This window comes from Sturnira hondurensis, unplaced genomic scaffold (assembly GCF_014824575.4).
Source record: "Sturnira hondurensis isolate 20B ecotype Veracruz unplaced genomic scaffold, ASM1482457v3 Scaffold0001120, whole genome shotgun sequence".
In the NCBI taxonomy this organism is placed as follows: Eukaryota; Metazoa; Chordata; class Mammalia; order Chiroptera; family Phyllostomidae; genus Sturnira; species Sturnira hondurensis.
In genome coordinates this window covers 3,212,929-3,236,853 of record NW_028073751.1, presented here as the reverse complement: position 1 = coordinate 3,236,853, position 23,925 = coordinate 3,212,929, and the positions used below count along the sequence as shown (strand labels likewise).

Below are 23,925 nucleotides of genomic sequence, written 5' to 3'. Positions count from 1 at the left end.
AATGTCACCCTGCCAAAATCTAGTTAGAAAAATCATTTATCAATCCAGTTACGATTTGGCCAAAACATGCTTCCCCTATAGAACCAATTTATATTAAGTGTAAGTAAGCAGTGCTATACTTAACATTTTCAATAATATTAATATGTTTTAAGTCATATAACAGTAAAATTCTCACCTCTGTATTTGTCAATAACCAATTATTACCTTCTCTAGGACAATATTTCTGTAATAGTAATTGCTAGTTTAAAGAGAAAAGAACTTAGTAAAAATAAACACTATCATAAAAACATGCACATTATATTGCATATTTGTTTATATATTCTCTAGTCACGTGGCTGTATTATGCAACAAGGATGATACAGAATACCACCAAGCTCTCAAACATAAATAGAAAATACACTGTTTTAGATAGAATGACTTTGAAAAGACAAATGGATTATGAAAATTTTATTTTTAACATGTTGTTTTGTATTTTATATTAGGGACTAAAATATTAGTAACCACAAATTTTGTTTCTGCTAACTTTAAGAATAATCGTCACTCCCATGAATTCTACCAAGAGTTAAGAAAAAGCTTAAAAGAAGGCTAAATCTTTATTTTACACTACCTCTCCTCACAAACTTTCAAAAATGAAGCTCCCTTAAGAAATTCAGATTTGATAAAAATACACTGAATGAAACATTTTAAACTTTTAAAATATACATTTTTTAAAATGTACTTGCTATTTCTCCTCTTCTCTCTTATGCAATCTAATAGGACAGATCAACATGCCTTGCCTTTCCCCACCTAAATTAAGCCCTCTACTTTTAAGTCAGAATCATCATTTACACTAATTTTAGAATGCAGATGGCTTACTATTGATTTCTAGTTGGAGCAGCCAGGAAGGATGGGTCAGTGTTCTAAGACATAATTACTGAAAGACACAGAAATTCCTTTATACAAAAAACCCTCAGTACTCCAAAAGTTCCAACAGTAGCATCCACCACCACAAACATGCTCCCAGAACTACTCAAAGGGAGAAATTAACACAGTTGTAATTCAGGACCAAATAATGGAAAATTTAGGAATGAGTTTTGCTGATACGGTAAAGCCCAATATGATCAGCAACGTCTTGAAACACTGGAATAAAAAGGCTGTATTCCTTAACATAAAAACTTCTCAAATTTCTTTCCACAAGGAAAGCTATATTCCCAATTTCAGACCCACAAACCTCTTTTCACAAAGCATAAATGGTATTTTGTGATTTCTTTAGCCTCATCCAGCACAAGAGAGAATCACCATGCTTCTCCTAATTTTAAGTTAAAACTGGAGAAAATTAGCCCTGGCTGGTGTAGCTCAGTGGATTGAGCCCAGGCCTGTGAACCACATGATCACGGTTCGATTCCCAGTCAGGGCACATGCCTGGGTTGCAGGCCAGTTCCCAGCAGGGGACTCACGAGAGGCAACCATGCATTGATATTTCTCTCCTTCTCTCCTTCTCTTCCCCTCTAAAGATAAATAAATAAAATCTTTTAAAAAACTGGAGAAAATTAACACCACTTTGATCAACTACAAAAACTTCATTTCTAAAATATAATTTTAACATAAAATCTATTATGTTTAAAGTCTCTAAAGATGGGAGAGGAAGATCTTTTAAAAAATAGTAACTACCATTAAGTACTTTAAAAGTACATCACCATTAATAAAATGCATCATTTGTATAAGCATATTCCATACATTATTCCACTCAAACATCTTATCTATTCAATGAAGTCAATCAACTGACCTTCACTTTAAGTAACAAACTCAGAAAAGGTAAGTGGCTTGCCCAAGATCACATAACTATGCAGGGATCTGAAGCTATGTATTTCAGACTGCAAAGCTCACGCCCTTCCTTTCACCACATAAAACTGTCTTAAGTGACTCTCCTAAACAATGGAGCATAACTAAAGCACAAGGCAGTGAAGTAAGCAGAGAATCTATAGGTATCGCAATGTTACAGTTTAATAGTAATAGTGATGTCAGGAAAAAACTTTCTTACATTAAATTAACTTAAATGTAATAGATTATCAAGTCCACTAACTCCTCTCTGCCCAGAGTTCTTAAACAGATGAATCATGTTTTTATTTAATAATTTCTGAAACTACATCTACATTATTTCTAACCAGCACCCATATAACAAAATTTATGCCACAATAAGTTTCTAAAAAAAGAAGACTGCTTACATGTTCATTAGAAAAGCCACAGGAATGAAGTATCTGGCAATTAAGGACAAGAAAATCTTACTGTTGAAGAAAGAAATGTTACTCTATATTTTTCCTATCATAATAAAGGGGTAAGCTTGAAGTTAGAAAGAAGTCCTGTCTTCTGCTCATTATCCTAAATAGAAAATAAACACTAAACACTTGAAAGGAATACTCAATTTTAATAAGTTAGAAGAGCTCAAACACCCATACACCTCCAATTAATACCAATAAAGGGAGGAGGGCATAATGACTAAGAGCAAGTGCTCACAGAACACCAACCCGCACAGCTCACAGTGTGATCTTAGCTTAACTTATTTTACCTCTCTTAGCCTCATTTTCCTCGGCTATAAAGTAAGGACAGCAGTAACTTTATCACAGAGTTACTGGTGATTAAGCAAGGCGATATATCTAAACTTGCACAATAGTGTTTAACACATGGTAACTGCTTAACAAATATTGTTATTATTACTGTTAATATTACCATGAATACTATAATTAAGGTCAGTTTGCCTTAGGACCTTGTCTTCCTATACTCTCACTCTCTACTCCACAAAAATAATATAGAGCCCTGGCTGGTGTAGCTTAATGGACTGAGTGTGAGCTGTGAACCAAAGGGTCCTAGGTTCAATTCCCAGTCTGGGCACATGCCTCGGTTGCAGGCCAGGTCCCCAGTGGTGGCCACATGAGAGGCAACCACACACTGATGTTTCTCTCCCTCTCTTCTCCCTCCCTCCCTTTCCTTCTCTCCAAAAATAAATAAATAAAACCTTTAAAAAATATATAGAATCCATTATATTTGTCTTAGAATCCATTACTTGTCTTAACAAGTAACCTGAGTATATTAAGCACTACACATACACTCATTCAACATTTATTAAGCATCTACTATGTGTCAGACATCCTAGTATATACTGGAAACACAAAAACAAGTAAGACATGATTCCTGCCCATTAAGACAGATAAATAAATGAAGTAACGTATCATAGACACTATAACAGTTGTATACATGACAAGGGAAAACAGAGGAAGGAATGGTCGATTCCAAGTGGGATAGTAATGAAGGAAATCAGTTAGGGATGATGACTCCGAAACAAGAAGGTATACAACAGGATGGGGAAGACGGACAACAGCGACAGCAGCAGTGTATAGCAGTAGTAGGTATAAACATCAGCTTTACGGTCCAAGACACCTGGATTCAAATCCTGGCTCCATCATTACTAGATGCACGACTTCGTTTATGTGACCTAATGTCTCTAAGCTTCAGTTGCCTTGCCTGTATGTTGGGAATAATATAACTTTCTTCATGTGGTAGTTGTAAAATTTATTTGAGAATACGTAAGCATTTACCCCAGTGGACAATAAGCACTCAGTATATGGTAATTATTATTATGATTCTAGAAACCAAAGCAGTGGAAAAAAATATACCAGGGCATATAATAGCTTGACAGGTTCAGAGAACTATAGGTGGAATATAAAAAGGAAATAAAGTAGAGTACAGCAAGGGTAGGGTTGGGAAAATAGATAGGGGCAAAATCCTAAATAACCCTGTATGCCTTACTAAGGAATCTGGATTTACCCTTTATCTAAGGAACGCGAAGGCTTTTGGCCAAAGGCGTGACATGACCGAACTGGCACTAGAGAATTTACTCTGATAACATCATAGAGGAAGAATTAGAGACGTTTAATCTTGGAGGTAGATAGAGATGAGGGTTACTGTAACAAGTCCAGGTGAAAGATGATGGTTTGATTTACAGCAGGTGCAGTGAGGATACAGCAAAAAGGACACATAAATAATGTGTTAACAACAAACCTACAGGTCTTAGTACCTACTTAGATGTGTGTGGTGAAAAGAAACAGCAGATGTGAGCACTGAGGTTTCTAAAGACAGTGACTAGCTTTAGGGCTATATAACTTACAAAGGTGGGTGGCGGGAAGATAGGGGTGGAGGGGGAAATGATAAATTCAGTTTCAGAACTGGTGAGCCTGAGATGTTTACGGGATGGATATATGTACACAGGCAGTTGGAAGGCCTGTTAGCAGACCACTAAAAGAAGTGAGACAGGGAAGCAATACGGATATCTAAGAGAAGACTGCTGAGAGTGAACAGCAAATGCCAAAGGTCTTGAACCAAGACATACTTGGAGAGTTTATAGAACATAATGAAGCAGCTGTGGCTTTGCTCAAATATGAGCACAAGATGATCTTATGCAGATGGACTTTGTAGCCTTTCATGTTGTAAAATCACAGCCCCTTTAAATCTTCCACTTAAACACCATCAAACTACTGAAGACACCCAAACATCAAACTTTACAGCAGTCATCCAATTAACCCAGGTCAATGATCCATACTTAGTTTAGATCTTGAACTGTCACAAGACCATGTGAAAATTAAATGAGGTGATGCGGTTAGTGCATAATGCCTAGAGCAAACACTCAAATATAATTCGTTAGTGTCTAAAAGGAGTTTAGAAAGGGCAAATATAATTTGAATAAATAATTTTTCACATTCTCTGAAATGTTTAGTTCCTGAAGAGACTGATGTCTTTAATGAACAGGGACCTCATTTTTTCATCCTTGTAATTCCAAAGCCTAGCACAAAGCTTAAAAAATAGCAGGCTTTAGATGTATTATTGTGTAATAAATAAACCTACTCTACAATACTAATTAGAATTCTCAAACAGACTGCCAATGAATCTAACTCTGAAAGACGTAATTTTATTATGCAAGATGTGGGTTCATGAAGAAAAGGCCCTATCCCAAACAAAACTCTAATTTTCTTCTGTAGAGAATGAGTGAATAATAATTGTAACAGATTAACAACAAGGAGATTATATACAATAGTACTGTATGATCATAGTATTTGATACTGTATTATCATATTATTCTACATTGTGTTAGGGGGTAGTTATAGGCCAAACCCATGGACCTGATTTAAGCAGTCTTAAATAATAATATATTCAAATTAAAATAAACTTTCCTTTGTTAACCTCTCACTCAAGTCCTAAGCAAAACAGATACTAAAATATTGTATAGACTCTTACTGTTCATAGAATTAAAATAACCAGTAATTTAACATAATTGAATGGGGTGGTATACTGGGATGGGAGTAAAAGACAGAAAACTGTATTTGAACAATAATTAAATTTAAAAATGCAAAAAAAGAAAGAAACATAATTGGAATCACTTGAGCAGTGACATCCAAGATTTGCTTTCGCAGTTTACTCACACATGTGACAACACTGGCTTGGGTGTCAAGTAAAACATACGCTACGTAACTATCGAATTCACTCCTCTTAGGCAGTTATTAGAAGATACCAGATGCAAAAACTCTAATTGCTATGTTTTATGTTATTCCACTTATCCACTTGTTTAGGATCCTGGAAAAACAAATTCTGTCCATATTCCTGCAGACCATACTCCACATGAGACACACTCAACTACAAATACCCAACCCACCACCTCCTCCCACTTCAGGTTTGTCCCCTCTCATTTCTCCAGACTTCGTTAGGGAAAAGATGGATTGAAACTCACACAAATGATACAATGACAACTTGCTCTTCTGGTAGCATAGCAAACAGAATTTAAATCACATCAGTTCCCTCCCTCCCACCTACCTTCAGCATACACAAGAGAAACAGAAATTTCAAGAGCTGGAACAGTATGAGGAATGGGGAGAGGATCTTCTGTGTGTGACCACACAAAAATTCTTCAGCATATTAAATAGCCCCCATTAAACCTCTCCTGAAGACCAAGCCAGGAGAGTAACAATCCAAGAACCCAAATACCAAAATAACCTTAAAAAAGCTGGAAGAAGTATACTTTCTAATTTCAAACCTTAACTAAGTTATAGCATCAAAACAGCATGAAACTGGCATAAGACATGTAAATTAATATAACAGAATAGAAATAAACCCTCACATTTACAGTCAATCTAAGAATGCCAAGACATTTCAATGGAGGAAAAAATAGTGTTTTCTCCCTGGCCAGTGAAATGTTGTCGATTTGATTCCCAGGCAAAGCACATGCCTGGGTTGCAGGTTGGGTCCCTGGTCAGTGGGGCTGCATAGGAGGGGCAACCATTCATGATTCCCCCTCACATTGATGTTTCTCTCTCTCCTTCTCCCCTCCTTCCCCCTTCTCTGAAATAAATAAATAAAATATTTAAAAAAAAACACTCTTCACAACAAATGGTATTGGGAACAAATGGATACCTACATTCAAAAGGATAAAGTTAGGAAAGCATTATGCTGAGCGAAATAAGCCAGGCGGTGAAAGACAAATACCATATGATATCACCGTTAACAGGGATCTAAACAAAACAAACAAGCAAGCAAAATATGACCAATGACACTCAAATACGAAACAGGCTGACAGGGTCCAGAGAGGAGAGGGGAGAGAATCATAGGGGGAAAGGGGAGGGACTCACATGAACAAGTATAAAGGACACATGGACAATAACTAGGGGTAGGGGGCGGAAGTGGGAGGGAGGCGGGGAGCATGGGGCGGGGGGCGGGCAGGGTTGGGAATGTAAGACAGAAAGCTCTACTTGAACAAGAATTAAATTAAAAAATTATTTAAAAAAAGGATAAAGTTAAACCTTCACCTCATATCTTACATAAAAATTTACTCAAAATGGATCAAAGACCTAAGTGTAAAAGCTAAAAACTATAAAATTCTTAGATGAAAACAGGCACAAATGTTTGATTTTGGATTATGCAATAGTTTCTTAGACATGACACCAAAGCATATGCAACAACAAAAGAAAGATAAATGTAAAAATAGGATCTTACCAAAATTTAAAAGTGTTAATAACACAATAAAGAAAGTGAAAAGAGCCCTGGCTGGTGTATCTCAGTGGACTGAGCATGGGCCGGTGAACCAAAGGGTCGCCAGTTCAAATTCCAGTCAGGGCACACGCCTGGGTTGCAGGTCGGGTCCTCAGTAGGAGGTGTGTGAGAGGCAACCACACAGTGATGTTTCTCTTCCTCTCTTTCTCCTTCCCTCCCCCCCTCTCTCTAAGAATAAATAAATAAAATCTTTTTTTAAAAAAAGTGAAAAGACAACCTACAGAATTGGAGAAAATATTTTGCAAATCATGCATCTAAGGGACTAGTATCCAGAATAGACATCTTTTTCTAGAAAAAAACAACAAAGAATTCAACAGCAGAAAGACAAATAACCCAATCGAGACATGGGAAAAATATTTGAATAGACATTTCGCTAAAGATAAACAAGTGGCCAACAGACACATGAGAAGATGCTCAACTTTATTAGTCAATAAGGAAATGCAAATTGAAACCACAATGAGGTATCACTCCATATCCACGAGGACGGCCACAGTTAAAAAAAACCGGTTATCAAGAATGTAGAGAAATTGGGACACTCATACATTGCTGGTGAAATATAAAATGTTCCGGTGCTGTAGAAAACACCTCAGTAGTTTTCCAGAAAGTTAAACATAGAGTTATCATATTACCAAGCAATTCCAGTTCTAAGAGGGTGTGTGTGTGTATGTATACAGGGAAATGAAAAGATATGTCTGTGCAAAACTAATACACAAACATTCACGGCATCATTATTCATAATAGACAAAGTGTGGAAATAACCTGTTATCAAACAAAACTCAATCAACAAAATGTGGTATATCACAAAATAGAATATTATTCTAATGATACGACCCACAGAAACCTTGCAACCAATATGCTAGGTGAAAGAAGCAAGGCACAAGACTATATATTGTCACACTGTATGATTCCATTTACATAAAAATGCCCAGAGGCGGCAAATCCAGAGAGAAAGTAAGTAAGTGATTACCAGGGGCTACAGGGAGTGGGGGAATAGGAAATGGTACGAGGTTTTGTTTGGAGGTGATAAAAATATTTTAAAATAGACAGTGGAGCCCTGACCAGCATGGCTCTGTTGGTTGGGTGTCATGCCATACAGCAAAAGGCCGCTGGTTCAATTCCCAGTGGGGGCACATGGCTGGGCTGTAGGTATGGTCCCCAGTCAGGGTGTGTGAGAGAGGAAGCCCATCCATCTTTCTGTCTCATTGATGTTTCTCTCCCTCTTTCTCCCTCTCTCCCTTTATAAACAAACAAACAAACAAATAAATAAATAAAGGTGATGGTTGCTCAAATCTGTGAATCTATTTAAAACCACAAAATTATACACTTTAAAGAGTTGTATTTCAATTTTTAAAACTCTGAGAATTTGAATTTGAAAAATACTTCAGAAATGTGTTAAATTTCTTATTTTGATAAGTATACTTTAATTATGTAAGAAAATGTGTTTGTTGTTAGGGATGTAAAATGAAGGACTTAAGAGTAAAGAAGCACCATGTATGCAACCTACTTTCAAATGGTTCCAAAAATAAACTATTTTTTGTTTATGGAGAGAAAAAATGGGTCAAAATGAACATAATTGGCAAATCTAGGTAAAGGGGTGTATGGGAAGAGTTCCTTGTACTACTCTTGCAACTTTCCCATAAGTTTTAAATTGTATCACAACAAAAAGTAACAAAAAAATAGAATGTATCCAATGTAACTGGACTATTGCCCCTTTTGGGATATGCTCTTTGATGATAGTTTGTTTCACATTACCTAATTTAGCAACTGTATAATTCTTTTAAATCCTCAACCAAGGATATCCGGCTACTGATTTTTTAGAGAAGAAGGAAGGGAGAGAGAGGGAGAGATAAAAACAGGGACAAGGACTGGGAGAGAAATGTGGATGTGAGAGAGAAACACTGATGAGCTGCTGCCTCTGACATGCCCCCCGTAGGCTCCTTGACTGGGGATCAAATCTGCAACCTAGGCATGTGCCCTGACCCAGAATTGAACACACAACCCTCTGGTACATGGGACAACTCTCCAACCAACTGAGCCACCTGGCCAGGGCAACAATTACACAAGTTTTAAAAGACAAAAATAAAGTGTAGAGATTTAGCAGCAAATAAGGAAACGTGGACAGGAAAAAATCACTTAGAAACTGGTAAGAGCTAAAAGTCCTTTCAAAGTAGACCACTCAAAGTATCAACTGACATGGCCAGAACTTTACCTTCTGACTAAGGTGTCATGAAATGACGATGTGAAAACTCTTTAAATTCTACATCACTAAAGAAAATACTGTAAGTTCATTTATCAAGGTTTAATACCATATTGAGATGACTTTTCCAAAACTCATCTCTAATCATATAAAGGATAAAGAATATTCTTCCTAGCATTTAATCAACATATGAAGCATCAAAATCAATCACAAATAGTAAATATGAGGACAGATCAACAAAAAAAAAAACCCTAAGAGTTATACTACAGAAACATCTACTCAGAGCACAGTATTCCACATTAACTGGTTCAATGGCTTCCAGCAAGACATCAATAAATGCTCAGTCTTTCCATGTTACAGGTGCTTTTTAATGTTTTGTCATTTTCATTTGTTATTATCTAATGTGATGAAGTAATTACGTAAGATTTGTATTAAAACTTGTTCTCACCCATAGCAACAGACAGATACAAAGCAATCCCTGAATATCAATAAAGCCCAACAGCATTTTTTGCAAAAAGAGAAAGACCCATCTTAACATTTATGTGGAATGCCATGGGACCCTGAACAGTCAAAACAATCTTGAAAAATAAAAAAACAAAGTTGGAGGACTAACACTTTCTGATTTCAAAACTTACAAAAGCTACAGTAATAAAATCAGTGTGGTACTGGCATAAAGACACAAAGACCAATGAAAGAGAACAGAGACTGAAGAAATAAACCCTCCCGTACATGGTCAATCGATTTTCGCAAGGACGCCAAAAGCATTCAATGGCAGAAAAGATAGTCTTTCCAACAAATGGTGCTGAAAAAATGAAATATCTACATGCACAAGAATAAAGATGGACTCTCACCCCATATCACACACAAAAATTAACTCAAAATGGATCAGAGAACTAAATAGGAGCTAAAACTATAAAATTCTTAGAAGAAAACATTGGGGAGAAAACCTTGGAGTTTCATTGGATTTGGCAATGACTTCATGGATATGACACCAAAAGTACAAACAATAAAAGAAAAAAAGAGATAAACTGGACTTAAAATAAAATAACTTAAGCACGGAAGGACACTTTCAAGAATGAAAAGGCAACCCATGGAATGAGAGAATATATGTACAAATTATATATCTGATAAGGAATTAATATCCAGATACATAAAGAACTCCTACAATTAAACAGTGAAAACATAACCCAATTAAAAATAGGCAAAGAATTTAAATAGATATTTCTCCAAAGAAGATATACAATGGCCAATAAGCACATGAAAAGATGCTCAATATCACTAATCACTAGTGAAATTCCAATTCAAACCCCAATGAGATAACACTTTGTACCCATTAGGATGACTATCATTCCAAACAAAACAGAAAATAACAAGTATTGGCTAGGCTGTGGAGAAAATGCAACACCTGTGCATTGCTGGTGGGAAAGTACAGCCAATAGAAAAAATAGTATGGCGAGTCCTCAAAAAATAAAAAATAGCATTACTATATGATCACAGCAATCCCACTTCTGGATATACATCCAAGGAATTGAAAGCAGGGACTCGAACAGATTATTTGTACACCCATGTTCAGAGTAGCATATTCACATTAGTCAAAAGGTAGAAGCAATCCAAGCATCCATTAACGGATAGACTATATGTGTGTGTGTGTGTGTGTACACACACACACACACACACACACACACACACGAAGTGGAATAGTATTCAGCCTCTAAAAGGAATGAAATTCTGACACATGCTCTTAAGTATAAACCTTGAAGACATTATACTAAGTGAAACAAACCAGGCACAAACATAGAAATACTATATTATTTCACTCATTTGATGTACCTAGAGTAGTCAAATTCATAGAGACAAAAAAGTAGGAATTGTGGTTGCTAGGGGCTGGGGAGGGGAAGCTGGGGCATTTCTGTTTAAGGAGCGAGGTTTCCACTTGGGAAGGTGAAAAAGTTCTGGAGATGTCTGGCAGTGATGGTCACACAACAATGTCAATGTACTTAATGCCACTGAACTGTACACTTTCAAATGGTAAATTATATCTAACACAATGTATAAAAATAAAAAATGGTTAAAATCATCATTTTTATGATATACAAACACTTGTTCTCAATCTAACTGTCCTCATTACAAACTGTTTAACACATCAAACTTACCTTGGCAACTTAATAAACTGCTCTCATGCTTAATTCTTTAGTTCTGAGGGCTAATTCCCGGCGTTCACTTGGCCCTTCTCTTTTCAAAATTGCACACTAGTGCAGGTGAATCAAACCACTTAGATACAGTGGGATATCTATTTTTAAAAAATCACCCTTTCTACTACTGAAAACAGTATCCATTAAGGAAAAAACAAAGAACTGAAGTGTATGCAGTGGAGAAAGAACAAAATGTGCTTTCACAAAACAGTTGCTCAATTTCAGCCTAACAAATAAAAAAGAATTGCTGTACAAGTTTACTTTCTTCTTGGTTTAGGTAAAGTTGGCCAGAAGAAAGGTAAAGGAGTCAATCATCATAAGGGAAATGACCTTCATTTACAGGAACCATACACTGTCAGTAACTAACAATAGGATAGCATGCAGGTTTTAATTTTTACAAATTAGAGTGTAACAGTATGACAAAACAAGGGTTCCCCATATTGGCAAAGTTGCAAATGTTGGTGCAAAGTTGGGTGTATGTCTTTCTCTATTGGTGATTTTAATATTTCTGATTCTTTAAAAATTAATAATGACAAGGCCTAAACTTTTCAGGTAAGTTCAATTAAGCTCAAGTAAGTTCAAAATGACCTTAGAATAGTGCTCCTTCTGTGCTCAATGGTACACCTTTGATTTCTTTCTTAATATATTGATCTACATGGTAGTCATTAATTTCATTAAATTTAAAACTTTTCCAACAACATCAACTACGGATTATATGCTAGTTTGAAACAGGCATTTCTTAAGCAACTAATTAATTCACTGGTACAATGCATCAGAAGAGAAACAGTAAGCAGGACAATCTAGCAAGTAGGATAACTAGAATGGGAGTTGGATGACCTATTTTTACTACAAATTAGTTGTATGATCCTAGGTAAGTCACCTAACTCAATGATTCCCAAACTTCTGAGGATGACTATCCCAGGGTTCTGACATGAAGTTTGCAATTTGATATTTTGTTAAATAGGGATATTTTAAATAGTCATTTTGTAAGAATAGAAAGGGCATTATCTTAGAAAACAAGTAAAAAAAAATAGCTTTATGAGAAAGTCACTACATTGCCCTTACTTTTTAATTGATGTTTGAAAGAGAGAGAGACATAGATTTATTGTTCCATTTATTTATGCATTCACTGGTTGATTCTTTTATGTGCCCAGGTGGGGCTCAAACCTGCAACCTTGGCAATTGGGAAGACGCTCTGACCAACTGAGATACCCAGCTAGGACCTTCTTATTTTTCTCATTTCACTTTAGATCTATGAAAACTTCAACAGGGACTAAGAAAACATGTGTTAGAGAAAAAGCATTCTGTAACCAAAAACTTTGCCTATTTTTAATTTGAGGAAGCAAAATGGTAGCATGGACTCTGGATTCTGTACTGAATTCAAATCCTAGTTTTACCACTTAGAAGCTGTGTAACATTTTAACCATTTTTTTGGTTTGTTTTTTGGAGTCATCATTTCTCTGAGCCTACATTTATTTGTCTATAAAAATGTAGATAATATACCTACCTCAAACAGATGTTGAAACGATTAAATAAAATAATGAAAGTATCTAGTACGGTACAGGCATATAATAAGCATTCAATAAATGGTAGCAGTTACCTAAAAATGAGATGAGATAGCATTATCACCAGGATTCTATCACTTTACAGACAAGCAACAGGAGAGGAAAATTATAAATAAGAAGGTCCAAGAAGATAGATATATTGAAATAGTTCACTTGCAGTGGGTTAAAAAAAAAAGAATGGATTTTATTTCTTACAACTTTGGTCCTACAGGAAGGTAAATCTGGCCAAAAAAAAATTGGTAGACTCATTTCTTCTCTTTATATTTGCCAACTCAAAACTACTGCTTTTAAAAAACTGCTTTGCTTTCTTTGAAGCAACATATTTTATTTATCTTATCTTCATCTCCGAAGGCTAGAATGTACTTTCAGAGGGCATCTAGTACATTATCACCATACTATCAGATAGGCTCAGAAAGGAATGTCCTTAAATTAAACTCCTCCCAATGCTTCATTCTTAACATGTTTTATCACTTTGTTTAGATAAAAGTCTAAATCCTTCTCTAATTTACCACTTAAAAATCTCATATGAATAGCACATCTTTTGTGTAACAGTGGGGAAAATAGAAATGTGTATCTGTATTTCCATAAAGAAAATCTGAAAGAATACACAAGACATTAAAGGTGTAGAGGGCAGGATATTTGGAGGAGGCGGTGACCTCTAGACTTTTAACTGTATTTGTCTTTATTTTACCTTGACTTATAAACTATATGAAATGTACTAAATAATGACCAAAAGGAAACCCCTACATACTTCAAGTTTCACAATCAGGTTTTCCTCTATCCATACCAATCAACTGTTCTGACCCACCATTCACGTACCATTTTATGTGTGGAGTCTTCAGGCTTTACAGAATAAAATGTGTGCATGCTTGATACTCATGCTACATAACAAATCATTACAGTTAATACTATGCAATTTCTCTTTCAATAAACATCTCCAATATCTCCAACATTTACTCACTAGAACACAAAGTTCCATTTCTTATTTATCACTTCTGATTCTAATTTATGGCATAAAAGCCCTGTCTACCTTAAGCAAAGTCCCCATAAAATTTCTTTAAAAATTTACTTTTCTGGACAATGAATGTATTTTTTAAAAATAATATAGTACTTTAAGCGAAAGTTCCCCTAAATGACAAATTTACCACAGAAAATTTACAGCATTAAAACTTTCAGTATCCTCTTTTAATTTTTTTCTTGTTCTGGTTAGAAGCTTAAGCGCTGAGATGCTATTAAAAGCAGTGACTCACCTTGTTTACCTGAAGTTTGAATACAGAGTATTCATGACAAAATTGCCATCTCTGACAATAAGAGTGGCTTTTAGACCAGTGGTGATTTTGCCCCCAGGAGACAGTTTGGGCTGTCACGACCGAGTGGGTTTTACTGACATCTTTTGGGTAAAGGCTAGGGATGCTGCTAATGGATAGGAAAGGCCCTCATAACAAAGAATTATCTGGCCTAAAATGTTAGTATGTTGCTGTTGAGAAACCTTGCTCTAGATTATAGGGTCATTAATATCCCTAAAGGAAATGATCCCTCTCCTCCCCTACTAAAGAAAATCAGAACAGAACTTCTGTATGGGCTTGTCTTCAACTCTAAAAGTAATTCTCAGGAGAAAAAGCTCCCTAACTAAGCTTTTTTATAATTTGCTATAAATTGTTATATACAATGTCTATGTACACTTGCCTCAAAGAAAAAAAAACCTCATTATGATACAAAGTTATGCTTTTTAAATAGATAGCTGTCTTTTTACATCATGAGACTATATTATTTTTATAATTTTAAAAGGAGAATTTTGTATCTATACACACACCGTGTATGCATACATTCTTATGACAGAAAAACAGAGTCATAAACCCTACCAAAGTCCTTTCTTTAGGAATTTTATTTTTCTTTTAACTTGCTACAAAGAAAAAACTTTCTTGCTACAAAGAAAATCTAAATAAAAACTTGTTTTTAAAAAATTTTCAACCTGATCTCTATTCTGAACAATGGGCACGTTTCAATAGAATCCGTGCAAATTCTGCTATTAAAGGCCTTTGACAACTAAGGAACATTCTCATTATGTGTGATGAAATACACAATGCATATTTACCCCAATATTTAAAACAAGAACCAAAGAGCCCAAATGGTGGGATGCCCTAAAATAACACAATTCTAATACAAAAATTTTCAAAAAGACCCAAGCACTTTCCTCAGACTAAGAGATCTTTTGACTTAGCCAGCAAGGAAAAGCTTGTTTTTTTACCTCAGCTTCAGGCTCTGATAATGACTAGAAAAGAGGTCCTCAGGGCATCCACACCTTTGTACACCAAATTTATGACTTCGCCTAATTCTAGAGCAAACACACTAGGCCTCTATGTTTCTCACCTAGACCATTTCTTACCTAGACCACTGAGGGGGAAAAACCAAACTTCACTCTCAAACTACAAACAACTCATTATCTTTCTGAATGTCTAGATCTAAATACTTCATTCTAAAACATCTAAGAAAAATTAAAATAAAGATTTCAGTATTATCACCAATGCCAGTTTGCTGAGTGTTTTCTGAAGATTATTATTTATGGTCTTCACGGGAAATTCAAAGGCAATAATAGGGGAGGAGACAGCTCATCTCGTCGTCAGGCAGGAAAAAAGCAAGAAATCTGCTTGGCCAAAATAAGTCATTCAACTCACAAAGGCACAGACTACATCTTACCATACGTGCTATACAGCAGACACGAGATATTCCAGGAATGTCTTCTCTATACGACACAGGAGAAACAAAACACAACTACATATCCTTTCTCCACAGGTTAAGAAAGAAGCTCTAAATACACTGGGCATTGTCTTAGACAAGTCTCCACTCCAAAATCTCTACTTCAAAAATGAGGTCTACATAGACTCTTAATACTTAAGTCCTTTTTAGGCACAGAAAACTTAAGTAAACAGGAGTCTTAAGGGGTTCTTCTATGATTAGCCTAAATAATTTATGTGATAAAAATCAAAACAAGACAAAAGATGTGAATTCTGCTCATAGCTTTAACCACATAGTATAATGAAATTATAATGAAAAAGAAATTTTCATTTCATTTGAAGTGCAAATGAAATTGTGTGTGTGTGTGTGTGTGTGTGTGTGTACAAGCCTCACCAAAAAGGTAGAAATGGTCACTTCCCAGATAAAACACATGAGCCCAAAGAGTTAAGAGATTTACGACTTTGGAGACTCATTAGCACTCCTACCTCTGAAGAAATTTAAGGATACCACTTACGTAAAAGCAAATGAGTGATCTTTTATCCCACCTTTGATAATTATGTAAAAATAGTCCAGAAAATCAAGTACTTCATCTTTCCATCACTTCTAGACCAAAGCAAACCTCTTCAGTCTCTCTTACAAGTCTCAAGAAAAAGTAGACTCTAGAGTCTAAAAATATTTATTTTATAGGTAAAAGTGTCCTAGGCTCATCTCTCATCAATTTGTCTCAATCAAAGATATAGACATTCAAGGGACTAGTTCTCTTATAACCCACACAGTTTTTTCCAAAGCAAAATGCTGGAAATGAAGTCATAAGGTATAAAGGTTTTAAACCTGAAGGACTCCCTGTTCAGACCCTAGAATGTAAAACAGTGCACTAACTGAATTCTGCACTAACTGAAGCCACAAATAGTTTCTCCTATTGCTCTCAAACACAACAGCCAGGATAGTTGTACACACAGAGAAATCCTTGTACTTTAACACCAAGATCAGAGGTTAAAATAATTAGTCATAAGGGATGAAACAGGTACCCTTAGAACCCAAATACAATACTCTGAGCACTTGGAACAATAATCATCACAGCACAGTACCATATGCAAGCCACAGTCAAAGGGGAAAAATTACATATAGGAAATATCTTTTTCCCTAGAGCCCAAAAGATGATGCCGACTATCCTAGGTTGCTCAGACCTAAAAAGGCCCAGCACTCACAGAAAGAGTTAAAAGGGCCTGATTAACTAATTCCCCTCATATCAAAATATGTCCACATGGTGCCTCGCCTTCTCCAAGCCTAAGAATCTCCAAAGTTCAGCTATCCAACTACTCTGTAGTTATACGGGAACTTCCTTTTCCTAACTTCACAAAAGGTCCCAGGTGCAAGACTCACGTGATTTATCAGAGTAAGGGCAGGGAGGTCCTTAACACTCACCTGTCTCAAACTAAAGACAGGAATTAAGAACCCGACTTAAATACACAGGTAAGGCACAAGGCAAATAAATGTCCAACCACTTAACTTGGGGAGAGGCATATAATTGAAATGCTCTTTGAGCTAGCTAGCTAGTTCCGACTCCCTGTCTCTCTGACTCAGTCTCTCTCTGCTCTCTGTGTCTCGCTCTCTCAGTACCAAGGGCAGGGACTCTGGCAAGACCCCGCCCCCCCCCCCCCCCCCCCCCAATCTCCAAAGCGAGGTGGGCGGGAGGTAGCCTGGAGAGTCCTCGTTCCCGCGCGAAGCTTAGAGACTATTGCGGATCTACAGAAGGTGACGGGAACCGGTCCGGCTGGAGCCGCAGGCTGAAGAGTAAGCAGAGCACTAGGCCCGCACCATGCCACTGCCGCCTTGGAGCCGATCGCTGTCAAAGAAGAACTCCGCCGGGGCAGCGGGAGGGTGGCCCCTGCCCTGCACCGGCCCACAGAGCTTTCATGCCCCACGCTGTATGGAAGGTTGGGGTCCTGGAGCCGTACCTCGGACACTTCGTCCTCGTCGCTGCCAGAGGCACCACCTCCACCCCCGGTCCTCAGCACAGCAGCCGCCAACTTGAAATCCAGCGCCGCGTCCCCTCCGCCAGCACCGCTGCCACCGCCACCGCCACCGACTCCCGGCGCAGGCCCGGCCTCTCCAAAGAGTCTCACGGTGCGGATCCCCAGCCCGACCCCTCCCGGCGGAGGCGGCTCCGAGGCCCCGGCTGGGGCGGATCTCGGAGCCACGGAGTCCAAGTCCTCCTCAAAGGAGGTGCCCCCGCCTCCGCCGTCGGTCAGCATGATTCGCACGCGGAGCCGGAGGCACTGCAGAGTCACTCGCGGCCACCGCCGCCGCTGATCCTGGGAACGAGAAGAGCAGCAGGAGGAAGAAGCGTCTCCTTTCCCCCGTCCCAGCAGCGCCACTAACTTCTCACTGCCTAACCTGCTGCTTCCCGCCTCCCACATCGCCACTGGCTATAGCTCCAAAGCGGGTGCAGATCATTGGTCAAGACGACCCGTCGCTCAGACTCTTCGTCACGCGCCGCTCGCTGGCTCCGGGCCTCCAAGCTGCGTTGACCCGCGCAGGCCTAGGCGGTTGCGAACACCCGCCCCCTATTACCGCGCTGACTTCCGGTCTTTTTCTCCCTCTATTGGTCAAGTTCTCTGACTATCGCGTCACGACCTTAAAGTGGATTAGTTGGCCTCGTGGTCAGTCACAGTGACCCCTAACAATGGGAGATTTCATTGGTATCTTACGGTGTCCGTCACTTTATCACAGAACGTCTCGTGGTATAATTGGTCGCTAATAGTACCATTCATCCCGCCCCCATCCGAGGTGACGGGAAAGGGTTGGGGAATTTCCACTTCTGATAAAATTATGGCTGAGGTGACGACCCGCAAGAATAGGTGAGCTGCGGAGTAGAATTCACCATGCGCTCGGAGCCTTCTACGTCAAGTATGCAAAAGATGCGGAAGTAATGCAGCTCCCACCTGTCGCTCTTTGCCAGGCCCTGAGACTGCGACCGGAGGGTTGCTGCACCGGGATTGGAGGAACCAGCAATCGGTCTCAGCTAGACTCCACCTCCCCTCCAGGCCCTGATTGGAGGAGCGTTGCGTCACTCACTAAAGAGGTCGCTCCTCTGGGACAGGTGAGGCTGCCCAAACTATTGCCTGAGGTCTTTGGACCGGAGTAAGGGGACTACGAGAGAAAGAGGTGTGGTGTCCGTCCTGCTGCTCACCTCCCGCCTTTCCGAACAGAACCCAGCGCGAGGGTTTCAGGGGGCTGTGGGGTCTGCTTGGGATGGGCACCCAGAGGACATTCGGCCGCCCGCCCGCCCGCGTGAAGTGACGCGACTGGGCGTGGCAGTTCTACAACCTGCGGGCGGGATCGCCCCTCGGGGCCGCGTTCTCTTCTCGTGAAAGGCGGCCTGCCTGCGGGCTGGACAGCGCCGAGCCTCAGTACTGGGAACTGTCCCACGAAGGAAGGGGGGGAAAAGGCCGCTCCCAGGGCGCGGAATCAGACCGCTGGGTCGAAGGCAGTGGTGAAAAAAGAGTGCGTGTTCTGAAGCAGTTTCGAGTTCTGGTGCCGCCACTTGTTTGCTGTGTGACCTTTGGGTATTTGTTGTTTAATCTCAGTAACTTGCAGTTTGTTCATCTGTAAAATGCGTATTAGTATTTCCCTCTTTGAGTTGTTGCTGTTATAAATAAATTAGATAATAACATAGGTCGCCTAGCAGAGAGCCAAACTTACAATAAACACTTATATTTGCTAGATCCTCTTTAGTTCATCGGCCCCCGAGTCCTGCCCATCAAAGTGATTCATGTCAGATCTCTAATGCAGTAGAAAGCTAGCTAAGGGGGTCTCTTATCCTCTAAGAAACTCTACCTCTACTACCTCTGTCTCCTTTGTCAATAAAATGCTCTTGCTCCAACTAATCCTATGATAAGAGTTAACAAGAAAGGTGCTTGGTGAGGACTGTATGGCAAATGTCCTTTGACCCGGAAAATGTCCGTATGGTTTTTAGTTAACAGAGGCTGGCTAAAAGCGAACGCTTTGGCATTGTCTCCTTTTTTGCAACTTTAACAAAGGGCTTTGTATATCTCGATTGTGCGGTATTTAATATTTACTTCCCCTGAACTACAATCTGAAAATTTTGTAAAGAATATAATGCTTTTTAATTACTTTAAAAATGGATTCTGCCCAACATTTATTTAAAGAATATTTTGAGTATTGTGAAAATTTCTTTAGTTTGGTAATTGTTGATTTTGGTATTTTACATGAATAAAAGAAAGACAGTGTTCCGTAAGAGCAGAGCCTGTTAGGTAAATGTTTTTTCTAGATAATAAGTTGTAGAAAATGGGGAAAAAAGCCTTGCACCTTTTCTAGAAAACTATTTTGATGTAAATGCCAGGTATATACTGGCTGTAGTTAGAATTTGTGGTACTTAATTAGCCCATATCCTCAGTGCCGTTTAAGTTTTCAAGGCATGTGTGACTAGGTCACAGCCCAAAGTAATAACACCAACAAAAGAAAGCCAGCATTGCCCATCCCACTTCAAAGCTGGATTATCCAGAATTGGTATGGATACATCCTTAGGCAAAAACAGGTATTGACTGGTACAACATTACAAAGGAACTACTTGTCATTACTACCTCTAATACAAAAATAATTTCTGATGCAACTCTCTAAACAAACTCATTAAATTCTTTAAACAAATGTAATGAATCTCAAGACAGAGGAAATTTGGGTATATAAATTTTTCCCAGTGTATTTAAGACAAAAATATTCTCTCAGTATATAAAAAATGCTTCCCTACTCATTGTCTAGCAACCAACTCTGAGGTTAGCCAGGGAAATATGATTGAGCAATAATTTTTTTCTCCTGGAATTTTACCTAAGACACTTACTGTCAGTGGTTTGATAGTAAATATGGGAGTTAGGAACTCCCAATCTCCTAGACTTGGTGACTGCTGTATAAGCTCTGTATTAAAAATGATTTAGTGTCTTTGTATATACAATATTCATGTGGTTTTACAAATGTAGAAACTAATTGGTGAAGATATAAAATCACACTTAATATATTCAGTGTAAAATATCAATAAGTATTAGTGTGATTTGGTGGGTAACTTTAGTTTTAATATATCTTAAGATGATATTTACTAATAAAAGGTAATACACTGATTTTTCAAATGCTGAATAAGTCATAGAGAGCAAAGCCTGTCTTAAGAGTATATTTGTTAGAAATGAGCATTAGAATAAATGTTTTCCCATAGGAAATGAGTGAGAATATTTATTAGGACATCATTGTAATATGTTTTAAAATACTCTCTTCTGACGATCTTTCAGACAGGGGAGGAAAAGAAAAAAAGGAGAGACTGTATAACCCAAGGATTTTTAAAACTTCCGAGGTAACGAAAGGCTTTCTTCCTCATGAGAAATATGAGATTAGCCAACTAAATTGTACATACAGGGACTTTAGCTACAAGTAGGTCTTTCACTGCAATCTGCATTTCCTCAAGACATTTAATGTCTGCATGTCAGTCCATCTCAATTCAGTCCAGTATATAAGGAAAGGAGGTTAAGTAAGCCAACAAATTTGTTGCACTAGGATGTTATGTCATATAACCTTTATAATAATAACCCTGCCAAGATTTCACCCATTTTATAGACGGGGAAATTGAAACTCCAAAAAGGTTAATTAACTTACCCAGACTTTACACATTGTCGGAATAGCTAAGATTTGAATTTGTTTCTGCCTCATCTCAAAATCCATGCTTTCTCCACTATATCACATTGAGTTCATGTTACCATCCATGGCAGAGAAAGTTCATCAATCAGGTAATCTGATCTAATACTCCAAACATGATATCATTCTTATAAACCTGCTGATTAACAGTGTAGGGGGAGTTATCCCTAACTACCACCAAATTTGCTGTCTTCCTCCTTTGTAACAGTTGGAAACATTTAATTGAAAACTTGTCTCTTCATTTCTCCAATTGTAAATTTCTTAGACCAGGTAATTTCACCGTTAAAAATCTGAATAGTTAGCATTGGCTGGTATAGCTCAGTGGATTGAACATGGTCCTGAGAACCAAAGGGTTGCCAGTTTGATCCCCAGTCAGGGCACATGCCTGGCTTGTGGGCCAGGTCACCAGTGGGGAGCGTGCAGCAGGCAACCACACACAGATGTTTCTCTCCCTCTCTTTGTCTTTTCCTTCTCTCTCAAAATAAATAAATAAAATTGTTTTTAAAAATATGAATAGTTAATATTTTCACATGGTTCAAATTTTAAGAAGAATTTTTAAAATACAATGAAATGTGAGTTCTTTGCCTACCAAACACCCAGATCTCCTCTCACAGGTAAACTATATTATTAGGTTATTAAATATCCTTCTAGAGATTTTTGTACATATATAAGCAATTCCATATATGTCCATTTATATTTGCCTTTTTAACACAAGCAACAGCATACTATACACACTTCAGTAACTTGCTTTTGGTCGCCTAATTTGTTCTAGAGGTTTACCATGTCAGTATGTAAAGAGCTCTGTCATTTTTGTTTTCTAATTCATAGTTGTCTGTTGACTAGTTGTCCCATTTATTTGTCCATTTCTGTAATGATGGCATTTAGATAGTTTTCCTTTTTAGGGGGTGAGGGAGTGGTGGTAACAAATAATTCTACAGATGGCTAACTTTCTAAACTACTCTCTATCCTATAGGAAGTGCTGGACCCATATCAGTTTAATTGAAAAGTCATAAAATTACAACTGGACTGTAGCTTACCACTGTTTGAGCTAGAGTTAAATATACCTGCAAACTATCTAGCAACATCGAGGAGGTGGGCATACTTTTCTAAAATAAGAGGCAATGCCTGCAACTAGACTATTGCCACGATGAAGCAAGAAAATTACAGCATTTTATTCAGAACGTTTTATAGGGTTTATTCTGTTATTGAGCCTTCCCTTTTTGAAAAGGGGCAAAAATATATATACACACCAAAAAACGAATGCGTATTTGCCTACTAGAAGTTCCATCCTTGCTGCCTACTCAACAAAATGGGGCAAGTAGACTTCCGGCCAAGATGGAGGCGTAGGTGAAAACACTGTGCCTCCTCGCACAACTAAGTTTAAAGACAACAAAGTTTTAGTAACAAAAATGCAATCGAAACACAGAAAACTGAGCTGTAAGGAAGTTCGACAACGGAACCATTTGGCCAGACCAGTAAGAGGAGCAGAGCCAGCAGCTGGCGGAGCAGGGTTGCACAGGAAAAATTAGCCAGACTGACCCAGGTGTGTAGGCGGCGGTTGGCAGATCCCAGGCACAGGGTGGCAATGGACAGTGGGGGCGCAAGGCAGCAGGCTGACTATGGTCACACATTCGTGCGCAGATAAACCAGGCGAAGGAGCTAGCAGTGAGACAGACTGCACAGGCCCCAGCTGCTTGCAGGACAGAGAGGCCTGCCATTGCCCCTCTCTGACCCTGCCCCCACATACAGCATTACAACCCAGAGACTGGGTCACCTCACCCTGGTGAACACCTAAGGCTCCACCACTCGTACATAACAGGCACAAACAGACCAAAATATTATGGCTCAAGAAGAACTCAAAGCCCCAGAGCCAATAATTATAAGCCACCAAGAGATAACCAACCTATCAGATGCACAGTTCAAAATACTGGTGATCAGAATGCTTACAGAACAGGTTGATTTTAGTCACAAATTAGAGGAACAAATGAAGTCTAGACTAACTGCAATGAAGGGAAATGCACAGGAAACCAATAGTGATGGAAAGGAAACTGGGGCTCAAATCAATGGAATGGACCAGAAGGAAGAAAAAAATGACCAAACAGAAAAGAAGGAAGAAACAAGAATTCAAAAAATGAGGAGAGGCTTAGGAACCTTCAGGACATCTTGAAACATTCCAACATCGAATTATAGGGGTACCAGAAGGGGAAGAGGAATAGCAACAAGTGGAAAACTTATTTGAACAAATAATAAAGGAGAACTTCCCGAATCTGGCAAAGGCAAATAGACTTCCAGGAAATTCAGGAAGCTCATAGAGTCCCAAAGAAGTTGGACCCAAGAAGGAACACACCAAGGCACATCATAATTGCATTAGCCAAGATTCAAATGAAGGAGAGAATCCTAGAAGCAGCAAGAGATAAGGGGACAGTCACCTACAAAGGAGTTCCCATCAGACTGTCAGCTGATT

General features: G+C 38.4%; 1 protein-coding gene and 1 long non-coding RNA gene across 12 annotated transcripts in view; one reads left to right on the top strand and one right to left on the bottom strand.

Moving 5' to 3' along the window:
* ANKHD1 (ankyrin repeat and KH domain containing 1) overlaps nucleotides 1-18,226 on the bottom strand; it is a 119,683-nt gene extending 101,457 nt beyond the window's left edge. For 3 of the 11 annotated variants that reach the window (XM_037061905.1, XM_037061948.1, XM_037061913.1), the window contains exon 1: nucleotides 17,720-18,135. In XM_037061905.1, the coding sequence (XP_036917800.1) occupies nucleotides 17,720-18,016 (297 nt within the window). In that variant the 5' untranslated portion in view covers nucleotides 18,017-18,135. Of the gene's footprint in view, nucleotides 1-17,719 lie in introns of all 11 variants that reach the window. The other 8 variants (XM_037061886.1, XM_037061897.1, XM_037061880.1 and 5 more) reach the window with 4 other exon arrangements.
* A 50-nt stretch (nucleotides 18,227-18,276) lies between these two features.
* Nucleotides 18,277-22,931, top strand: LOC118998101 (uncharacterized). Its single transcript, XR_005068806.1, has 3 exons — nucleotides 18,277-18,690; nucleotides 18,809-18,864; nucleotides 22,435-22,931. It is a non-coding gene; the product is annotated as an uncharacterized LOC118998101 (long non-coding RNA).
* The last annotated feature ends 994 nt before the right edge of the window (nucleotides 22,932-23,925 follow it).